The following is an 11,620-nucleotide window of genomic DNA, read 5'->3' on the forward strand; positions in this document are numbered from 1 at the left end:
TGTTGCAAAGAGCTCTTACAAGATACACTATCCAGACCCACTCCACTTGGGTAGTTCTGTAAAAACAAGAGCTATAGAGAGTAGCGATAATGTTTATTACAGCCCTTTTCTAAAAATGGAAGAGGGTATTAAATGTGTAGGTCCCCATTATGTCCCTTTCTTGTTATTTAATGACTTCTTGTTCTCTTCTCCATGTAGATTTCTTCATCAATGATTCCTTTGTTCTGTGATTAAATTACAGGAGCAAAGTATAAATTACCGGATCATCTTTTCTAATTCACTGATCTGGTTTGATAAACTCAGACAGCTCTAAAATGTAAGCATGTTATTAAAAAAATCAGCAAGGCCATTTAATATTACTACTCCCTTCCCCCCCAAAAAAACCCCACCATTAACTCAGCAAAACATTGTTAAGCGCTCAACTTTAATCATGTGTTAATGCCTTTTGCTTGAATTATGCTTTGGTGAATTGCAGCGGATAGTGGTGAGTTTTCTGCTATTACTGTACTTTCATGCAATGTTTACTAGACATTTCTAAAACATACAGCCAGTTAAAGGTGGATGCAGCATTTGATCATTATGTTTTCCTCTAGGGCATTCAGATAGGATCAGTAGTTAGTAAGTGAACAGTTTCACTCTTATACTCCCAACAGATTCCATGATAAATACTGACAGGGTGCTTTGATGTATTCATCCTGCTTCTGGAATTTGTTCAGTCTACTGGAAAACTAAGAAAGTAATCTAAGGCCTGCCTCTCAACATTGTCTTCTAAGCCTGGAGAGGCCATGCGAGGGGTCTCATTGCAGTTGGAAACTGTTGCCTGTAAAATAATACTTGAATCCTTCTGAAAAAGTATTTCTTCGTATATAATGAATAAACATAGCACAAGCTCCTGGAATGGCATTAGATTTAAGAGTGATTAAAGGGCTATGTCTTAAGAAAAATGAATGAGCCACTTGAGCTGTAAAATAGAAGCAGGTTTTGAGTCAGTGAACTTTAACTTTTCAGAAAGTATTTCACAAGTAGCTGTTCCTGCCAAGGCTGTGTCTTTTATCCCAAACATAGTAGACTCTTAAACTATCATGGTATCTCTTCAATGTATAGGAAGCCCTCCCTACATATAAAAAATGTGGCTATCTACAGTATAAACTTAGTACCCAGAAACTGTCCGTTTTGAAGAACAAAAAGTTAGCTGCTGCTGCTGGTGACATAAGCACATTTTTTTCCAGAAGCTGGGAAATGGTCGACACTTTGTTATCCATTCTATTCATTCCTTCTGGGGCACCTGGCATTAGCCATTGTTAGAAGACAAGATACTGGGCTCCATGGACATTTGGTCTGGCTCAGTATGGCTGTTCTTATGTTCACATCATCACAATAAGGAAAAACTGCTCAGCTGGTGTTTGTCTGAAATCAGTAACAAAAGGAACTATAATCCAAGAAGGAAGAGTACAAGTCACTATATAAAATAGCTACTATCAGTGTTAGTGTTATTATATATGGAAAGAGATGAATCTAGTCTCACATTTCCAGTGCCAAAGCACAATGCAGATTTAGTGTACAACTAAGCCCTAAAAGATAAGGAGAAATAAAACTAATTAGGCTTCAGCATTTCTAGATCTTGCCAGTTTTAATCACAAATACTGTATTACTTGAACAATTTATTTATACTGTGCAGGTGAGTTACAAGATTCTGGAGAAGGATGGTATGGGAGGGCAGTTAGCATTTTATTTCTTTATTTACAGTTTATGTCCACTGAAAATCAATAGCTAATGAATCAAAGCATAATTATACAAACATTAACCGCTTACAAAAACAAAGGAAGTGTTCATACATACCCAACCCAAAAAGCAATAATTTATGATACCGCATCCTTAATATTTTACTGTCTTCATCGATATTAAAATCATTGACAAATCAGATAGTGGATTTTTTTTGAAATAACGAACAATTTAGTGATTTGACATGAATTTGTATTGGGCAATCTAAATATTCATATCTGAACATATCAACAACAATGGCCATTACTTGTTCAAATTAAAAAAAAAAAAAAAGATTTTAGCATCAAGATAGTTGAACTTGCCTCACTAGAGCCAGTTTTGCATGGAGTACCATGTACTTAAAATGTTTGATGCTAGAGAAACATCTGTGCAAGTGTAGCATTGTTGATTCATACTTAAAAAAAAAGTATTTACAGATGTAATACAAAAAACTATTTTTTTAAACTTGATTTAACTTTACCAACTTCCAATCATTTCATTTCTGATTTTTGGCTTTCAGTGCTTTCCCCCAAACCGAAATTAACTAATCTTTAAAGTAAAACGTCACTATTGAAAATCTTCAAAACAGTGAAAGTTCTTCAAATTGTGCCAGAACAAAAAAACAACAACAAAAAACCACCAACCAACCCCACACAGTATTTGAGAATTACTCAAGAGATTCCACAAACACTTCGCAACTAAGGAGGGATCAGGAGCCAAACAAACTGGAAATCATTGAATTTGAGGAGCAGGCTGGGAGAGATGTTTCTCCCTTGACATTATTTTGTATAAACCACATTTATAAAATGCTCCTGGGCTTCTTCTGAGTTTCCAGTACTTCCTTCCTCTGGCACATATGGTTTAATACACAAATATTTAAATAAAGTGTCAGATCCAGCTCTTCTGATAAACAATGATTCCTAAATATTTTAAACTGCCCCAGATATTCAATGGTTGAATATTCACAGAAAGAATTTCATGTAAAAGTTTAGTGTCCTATTTTATCCTCAGGGTAATACCAGGCAAAGAGGAAACTAGAAGAAACCCATTTTAGTGTTACTGTTTTGTTTCTATTGGATTCATTTCAATAATTGTAGAGTCAGAGAGACTCATAAGTTTTTTGTATATTTTAGGGGTTTTTTTATGAGCTTATAGACGTCAATTAATTTAAGTGAAAAATAAACCCCCTCAACTCCTTATTTTGCACCATTAGAATTACCATCTACCCTTTTTTTAATCCCACCCCCTAAAGGGAAGTCTTTACCCTTTGTTTACTGTTGCGTTTTACATCTTCTCATCTTGAAATCAGAAATTCTGAACATCATTTCGTTATGCTTTCATCTTGCTTTTCAAATTCTTGCTGGCTTTGTGCTAGAATCCTTTCATTTACTTTCTGGTTGCAGTTGATCAAATCCTTTTCACATCATTCAGCTTTGGAACATCGAAGACAGAGATTCTCTAGATCAGACTGGTACCAATTAAACTATGGAATGAAATCAAGGTGCTTTGATGCAGAAGTTTTGTCTGGTTCATTTCATGCTGGGTTTGCAGATGTCGCCAGCTCAAAAGGTTCAATTTTTGGGTGGGGAATGGTAGCTGTTTCCCAGCCAGAGATGCTTAACAGCAAAAATGTAGAAGAGAAATTGAGAGAAGGAAGACAAGAGCTGTGGTTGAATGCAGGGAATTTCCATTTCCCTGCATGGTGGTATTGTTCGGTGAATTTGTGACAGCTGGCATAAAAGTGGAACTTGCTGTAGAATTATTTCTGGAGAATGCTGGGGTTGTTCCATTTTGGGTGCAGTAAGTCTATAACGTACAAAAAAAGTTAAGGGGGAAAATGTTATATTTTTCACTAAAAGCCATCATCTGATGGCAATATTTGTATGAGGGAGTATTCATGCGAGTGCCACTCAAACATGATGCACACTACCAATTACACATGTCCTCCATCATTCAATTATTAAGGGCAAAGACAACTTAAATTTCATTGAGTGGGCAGGCAAGTTTCTGTGGCTGACGTTTTCTTACAGTAGCTTCCCTGTAATATGTTCAACAGCAACACTGTGTGAACTGAGAACTAAATACCAAAATACCACTGAGAAATAGTTTCTCCATTTGAAAAATTCACCCAAAAAATTCAAGCAAAAATTAAAAGGAAACAAACCAAAGCAGTGACTCATGTAAGAATGGGCAGATGGCTCAATTTTATTCTCAGGGTATGTCTATACTACAGAGTTTTTTCGGAAAAACAGACGTTTTTTCTTAAAAAAAAAATTCACATCAACACTGCAATCATATTATTTTGAGATTAAAAAAAACAAAAAACAAAAAAACAAAAACAGGGTTTTTTTCCTGACATTGGTAAACCTCCTTCTACAAGGAAGAACACCTTTTCCGAAAGAACTCTTTCGGAAAAAGGTGTATGTAGACGGGGAAGAAAGCGTTTCTTTGACAGAAGAGGAAAGAGGAAAAAGTACAGGTGTCCGGGTGGCCACTCCGCCCATAGTAATCACAGCTTACGTGCAAGATAGCATCCACACTGAATGGACGCTATCTGTTGAAAAAGCAGATCGCTTTTTTGATGCACTTTGGTAGCGTACATGCTCTCTTTCAGAAGAAATTTTTTCAGAAGTTTTCTTCCAGAAAAGCTTCTTCTGAAAGAAGCCTGAAGTCTAGACATAGCCTCAGTTCCCTACAAAATATGTCCCCCCAAGGATCCAAATTATTTATTATAGGGACCCATTTGCTCGTTTGAGTATGCCAAAGGCAGAGAAGGGAGGCATTCAATCTTCTGTCTACATTTATTAAACTTAGTTCTTTATTAAAATACCATAACTGAACAGAGGAACTGTACCAGCTCAGCTTGAGTCCTGCTTTGTTATTTTTAAGTAGGAAAATGTTAACTGTCTGAATTAGACTTTTTTTTTAAACTCGTACACAAAAATATAAACACTTCATGGTGAAAAGTCTACCGTAGTACTAGCTCTTGCGTTGACTGTGTAATTTCTTTGAAGCAGGTCAGTGCAAGAGTATTAAGTAACTTCAGACTCCCTGGTCCCGCATCAGTTCAGCTTGTTTGTAACTAGATGAGACAACAATGGAACTGTACTGATGAGAACATACCTGTTATTGCTGGCACAATGAGGTACATAGCTAAAGAAAACTTAACTGGAAGTCCAGGACAGTTTGGCAGGTCCTGCCAAATCTATAATATGGGGTTACAAAGCCAGGTAACATGAAATAGTAATAGAGAGGTAGCCGTGTTAGTCTGATCTTGCTAAAACAAAAGGAAAAATTATGTAGCACTTTAAAGACTTACAAGATGGTTTAATAGGTGACGAGCTTACGTGGGCCAGACCTCAGAAGTGGGGTTACCTTTTGAGGTAACATGAAAGTCATCTATGCTGATTTCCATTATGGCTTTATAGGGATAGGTTCATGACATTTTAAAGATTATTTCAGCCTACTAGGACCTTACTTGCCAGGCACACTAGAAATTTAACAAAGTTAAATTAATTAAACAAAAGGAGAAAGAGGAGGAGGGAAGGATACACATACACACTTTCCACATTATTGAAATACAGAAGTGATTAGTTATGGACACAGAGAGCTGGAGCTAATATCCAGCCCAAGAGACTTTCATTTGTCTCCCAGAATGTGCTAAAAGGTTCAAACAAAAATGAAGGCACTGGGAACCAAAAGTTTGATGTCAAAGTAACTTTTATGCTGCACCTATGTTTTCAGCATGGAGCAGAATTTTGTACTGAAAACAGGGCATTGGTTTGCACTGCCAGCAGGGAAGCTGAAATTTAGTAAGTGGGGGATTTTGGGAAAGTGACTGGGAAGCCATTTAGATAAATACTCTCATTCCTGGGACTTTTCTGACATGATAATTGACATTCAGGTGTCAAAATTTGATTGAAGCACTAACCCTCCACTGAGGCAAGCAACTTTCACTTTTGACATGGGCAGCCATCACTACACCAGTTTGCTTTCAGTTCACATTGGGAAAGTTTTCCTCAGTGCATTAAGGGCTGGTTTTCGAGCCCAAGCTCAGTTCTGCCACAATTTCTACAACTTCAAAGAGCACAAGGAGCCAAGTCTGCAATAAGTTAAAATGGTATCAATCTCTGTACATGCTCCTAGGGTTTGATCCTGCTCCCTTTGAAGTCACGGGCAAGATTCCCACTCAATTCAGGGGGAGCGGGGCAATGATCCTGCCAATCTTTTCCATGTGCAGAATAATTTTATGTGTACCCTCACACCCTCAGTAAAAACACAAAACCTAGCTGTGGGTGCTCTTCTAATTAGCTGGGTGGCATTTGAGGGGACATCTAGACTACATCCCTCTGTCAGCACAGGGATGTAAATGAGGCACTTCGAAAGTATTTAAATATCCCATGCTTCACTTGCATAATTGCATCATAGCGCTCTTTCTAACAAGCACCATTTCAAAAGGAAAACCGCGGTCTAGACACAGTTCTTTTAAAAACAGCAGGCTTTTTCGAAAGATCCTGTACTCTAGAGTTTTACTTTCGAAATGGTGCTTGTTCGAAAGAGCGCCATGATGCAATTATGCAAATGAAGCGCATGATACTTAAATCCCTGGCTCATTTGCACTTTCAAAGTGCCTCATTGACATCCCTCTGCTGACAGAGAGATGTAGTCTAGACCTATCTCTCCTGAAGGGCTGCACAAGTGCCCAGTTTACAAAGAACTCTGGAGAACAGAAGAACCTTATTTACTTGGAGCAGAAACATGTTCAAATGAGCTTTTGGAGAGATGTGCCATTATTTTACTGTCTTCCTGGCTCAGTGGTCTCTCAGTGAGAGATGACACTTTAGTGATGCTGCCCAGCCACAGTCCTTGTTGCATGATGTGGATTAGGACCCAGGAAATGCAGGGCTATCTGAAAGTTTGACAACATGGCCTTGCAAAGGCTGCTGCCATGTACACTAGGGATGTTAGAGTTTAACCAGTTAACCATTTAACTGATAAGCTGATGCTGTGATCAGGCTACAGTGGCAGGACAGCCAAGCCTCCTCCCCTGGAGACAGGCAGGCAAGGGAGTCCACCGATAAGAGCCGCCTGCAGCAGCAAAGCCTCCTCACCAGGAGCTAGACTGGAAGTCCCACTCCCAGGGAGGTTTCACTGCGGGCTCTGCAGTATAAAAGTTAAACTTAAGCTTTTATACTGCAGAACCCACAGGGCATGTAACCGTGTAACTGTTAAGAGTTTTAGCGGTCACATGGTTACCATATTAAATAATTTTTAACATCCCTAATGTACATCTCTATGGATGTGATCCTGCTAACAGCTGGCCTGCGGTGTGAATAATGTATGGTGCTTTCAGGGAGATCGGCCAGCCTGCCCTGTCTATGGCTGAGGCTCTGACCCCAAACTTTCTCCTCTCCCGCGTTTTTTGCATGTGCTTTGGCTCAGGATCATCCATTCCCCAGCCTGGGACAATGGCTGCTTCAGAATGGAGATTCTGGTGTGTGGATTTCCTCCCATAAGAAAAGCTGGCCCCTTTGTTCTGCGCTGGGATACAGATTTGTGCCCCCCCCCCCCCCGGAATTCCCTTGCCAGAAAGGAAATCAAGCTCGGGATTATTTGTAAAGGCGTTACTCGATAGCGGTCAGGCGATGCCGGGCTGAGCTAAACGGACCCACCGCTCCCGCCTCGCACACCGCCCGGCTCCAGCCCGGCCGGGCCAGTTTCCCCACGGAATGGAGGGAGGACCACGGAGCAAACTGCTCCCGATCGAGTGTCCCAATGGAGAGCTCCTGCCACGAGGGGCCCAGCGGCGCCCAGCCTCTGCAGGAGGAGCCCCCGGGGCGCTGCTGGAGACGGGCGCTCGCATCACCTGTGGCTCCGGGTAAACCCCCAGCCACACCCCCCGGCCGACCATCCTCCCCCCTCGCACTCCAGCCGCGAGCATCCCCCCTCAGCGTGCGGGGCATCCAGCCGGGGCTGCCGCTGGGGCCGGAGTTGCGGGCTCGATCCCCTAGGCGGGCTGCTGTGGGGGCTAGCTGGCCGGGGGGCGCGCCGGGAGCCCTGGCTCACCTGCAGGGGGAAGAGAAGCGCCAGAAGCAGGAGCCCCATCCGCGCTGCCAGCGCCGTCCCCATGGCCCGTCCGCTGCTGCTACCGCTGCTGCCTCGCTACCTGCAGGCAGGCGGGGTGGAGAGCTCCGGCTCTGGGCTTTATAGGGCGACAGCAGCCACCGGGCGGTGCCTTCCCCTTAGCCCTCCTCCCTGCGAGACCCGCCCCCTCTTGTTCCTGGGCCTCCTCCTCCCCTGCCCTTGCCCTGCCTCCCGCCCGTCTCTCCCCCACAGTCCCCTCCTCTTGGCTTCAAGTGTCTGCCTTGCCCTAGGGATAGGGCCAAGTCAGTGCTCACCCCGAAGAGCCATAGTAGCCCGAATTCATGGTTTCGTTAGCAGCAGGGCAGGGAAGCTGATAGATCAGTCTCACAGTAACATGACTAACCAACATCTCAGACACTTTGCCAAAGGATTAATGCCCACAAAACAGATATCAGACAAGATCACAAAGAGAAAACAGTTTCTTGCCATTTTAACCAGAAAGGACACTCTCTAAATGACTTAGCCACCTGCATTCTGCTACAAAGACCTTTTACATCTGCACTTGAAAGGGAATCCTCTGAACTGTCATTCATGTTAAAATTCGACACTTGCCAACAAGGACTTAACAAGAATTTGAACTATCTCACCCATTACCAAGACAGTTTCCCCAATTATCACCTGTAATACCATTAACTCACAAACATCCCACTCTCCCTACCTTTAATATCATCAATTCACAGACACTTACCTTCCTTCCTCCCCCCCCCCCCCGCATCCCCCTTCTGTTCTGCAATGTGATTTGTCCTTTTCATATTTGTTCATTTTTTTAATTGTATCCTTTGGTATATATGGTTGTGACTACTTTCTTCCACTATTTGATCTGAGGAAGTGGGTCTGGCCCACGAAAGCTCATCATCTAATAAACCATCTTGTTAGTCTTTAAAGTGCTACATTGTCCTGCATTTTGCTTCAACTACCCCAGACTAACACGGCTACATTTCTATCACTATGACTGACCAAGTATTGGTTTGCCAACCACAGCGGGTTACTAACACAGTAGAAGCAGCTTGATTGGTTAATAATTTTTACCTCACACTGTCTTTTAAGAGCCCCTTGTGGCATGGGAGCACAAACCTGAGTGTCCATCTAGAGAAGCAGTTCTCAAACTTCATTGCAGTGCACCTCCTCTCCCACCCCCTTTTGAACAACAAACATTACTACCCTACCCCAAGAGGTAGACCAAAATCTGAGCCTCTGTGCCCTGGGCAAGGGGGGCAAAGCTGAAGCCTGATCCCTGAACTCCACCGCTGGGCTTCAGCCCTGGGCAGTGGGCTCAGGCTTTGGCTTCAGCCCTGGGTCCCGGCAAACCTAACACTAACCCACTTGGGGCTCTCAGGCCACAGTTTGAGAACCACTGTTCTTTAAAAAACAAACAAAACTTGTTGCTTGACAGGCAGATGCTGGACTGAGGCACCAGGAGCATGAAATCCAGCCCTCTACCTCCAGCAACCCTGCTCTGCACACATCCCAGGGCTTCTGGCCACCAGGCCAGGAATGGGGGAGGAAAGGCAAGAAAAACTGCTATTATTTCAAATCATTGCCTGTTTTGATAGGAACAACACCAGCCAAAATCTGGGTTGTTAGAACCACCTCTTGGCTTAAACCCCTCTTCCCCTGTAAGGGCTGTTCCCCACTCTGGCACTCTGAGGTTATGTCTACATTACAATGTTTTTGCACAAAACCGGCCATTTTTGTGCAAAAACTGGTGGAGCGTCAACACCTCAAGCACATTTTTGCGCCAAAAAAACTCCAACCTCCAGTAAATCCACAGGACAGAGGGCTTGTGCTGGTAAAGTTATTCCTCTCCCCATGAGGAATAACTCCTTTTTGTGCTAAAGCTCTTGCACAAAAAGGCATGTATGGATGCTCTGCAGGGGTTTCTTGTGCAAAAAGAGCCTATTGGAAAAAGCACAGGTGCTCTGATGACCATTCACAGAGTGGCCATCAGAGCTTTCTTGCACAAGAGCGTCCATGCAGTGTGGACGCTCTCTTGCACAAAAGCACGTGACTTTTGCAATGTGCTTTTGCGGTGTGGGCGCGCTTTTGCGCAAGAAGTTTTTGCGGAAGATCTCTTCCACAAAAAGCTTCTTGAACAAAAACCCTGCAGTGTAGACAAAGCCTGAGTGCAGAAGGCGGGCCCCCACCAGAGAGCTTAAAAACCTTGCCTCTATAGGCACTAGTTACCAAAACTTCCCTGAGTCACAGATTCCTTGGCTCTGAGAAATAAACAAACAAGATGCCACCATCAAGTGATTTTTTTTATCCCTAAAAACCAGGGGCGAACACTTGAAACCACCCCCAGATAGAGTTGCTAGGAGTCCAGTATTCACCGGGACAGTCTGGTATTTGTGGGCTCCATCTGGTAAAAAAAAAAACAGGAAATACTGAACTTGTGAAAAGTCTGGTATTTCCTGTTTCCCTCATATGGAAGGCCAGAAGGGACAATTTTCCCCTGCTGCATCTGGTGGGGGCGGGGGAATGAGGAGCGTGGCAGAGGCGTAGTGAAAGGGGGCAGAGGGGGCACTTGCCATGCTAGGGGGGCGCTGGACTGGGGTGGGAGCGGAGCATACGCTGCTCTGGTCCATTGAACCAGCAGAGACCCGGGAGCTGGCCACGTGTAGGGTTACCAGATGGCTTAAAAAAATACCGGACACACTTGATCTCAGATGGGGGAGATGACCGGGAGGGGAGCGGGGCTGGCCGGGAGGTGTGTGTGTGGGGGGGAACCGGCTGGCGGGAAGCAGGGCTGGCTGGGGCAGGGAGGGGTCAGGGCAGCTGGGCTGGCCAAGGGAGATCGGGGGGGAGAGTGGGGGGACCAGCTGGCAGGAAGCAGGGCTGGCCGGGAGGAGTCAGGGGGAGCAGGGCTGGCTGGGGGGAGGAGCAGGGGGAGAGAATTGGCCGGTGGGGAGCGGGACTGACCCAGGAGCAAACAGATCCCAGGGCACTGTCCATCCCATGCATGGTCTTGGCGAAGCAAGAGTGAGTCCAGACCCGGGGATTCCCCCCCCCCCCCAGCCCCACCCTCCTCCCACGTAGTTGCGTACTGCCTGGGTGGCAGACACAGTCACGCAGCATGAGCGTGTCTACCAGCCAGGAAGTTCGCAACTATGTAGTGATACTCCTAATAATAATAAAACTTGTCTAATTAAAAATACCTGACATTTTATCTGTCTGGTATTTTCTCAGTTTGTTTCCCAGACAGAACCCTCAAATACCGGACTGTCTAGTTCAAAACCGGACACCTGGCAACCCTAGCCACATGCAGGGCTGGAAGGAGGCATGGGTGAGCCGGGCAGCTGCCCAGGGCGCCAACCCACGGGGGGGCGCCTTATAGCAGCTGTAAAGGGCGCGAGGCGTCCCTTACAGCTGCCATCAGGAGCCGCACACCTGGCTCCAGCAGCGCCGGCCCTGCGGCGCCGGACAGCAGCACCCTTGCCCCCACGGCTGCGGAGCCCTGCACGGCCCGGCACGTGCGCCAGCAGTGCTGGCCGGGGCGGGCCCCTGGCTGCGCGCCAGAGGCCTTGGCCGGCGTGCGCATGCACCGTGTGCCCTGGGGGCAGGCCCGCGCACCCTGGGAGGGCAGGCTCGCACCCCACGGGCGGGCCTGTGCATGTGCCCTGTGCCCGGGGGCGGCACCGCATGCCCGGGCCCAGGGCGCCAAAAAGGCTCGGGCCACGTGATGCCTCCCTCTACACCAGCCGTGTCCAATCCGCAA

At 45.2% G+C, this 11,620-nt stretch overlaps 1 protein-coding gene across 1 annotated transcript; it reads right to left on the bottom strand.

Moving 5' to 3' along the window:
* Positions 1–1,611: 1,611 nt before the first annotated feature.
* On the bottom strand, positions 1,612–7,984 carry CD24 (CD24 molecule). The gene is made up of 2 exons (XM_089777203.1): positions 7,828–7,984; positions 1,612–3,567 (listed from the first exon to the last, which is right to left on the bottom strand). The coding sequence occupies exons 1-2, from the start codon at positions 7,888–7,890 to the stop codon at positions 3,379–3,381; spliced, it is 252 nt and encodes an 83-aa protein (XP_089633329.1). The 5' UTR covers positions 7,891–7,984; the 3' UTR covers positions 1,612–3,378.
* Between the last annotated feature and the right edge of the window lie 3,636 nt (positions 7,985–11,620).

The sequence above is a fragment of the Pelodiscus sinensis genome, chromosome 3 (genome assembly GCF_052426305.1).
Source record: "Pelodiscus sinensis isolate ZL-2025 chromosome 3, ASM5242630v1, whole genome shotgun sequence".
Taxonomy (NCBI): Eukaryota; Metazoa; Chordata; order Testudines; family Trionychidae; genus Pelodiscus; species Pelodiscus sinensis.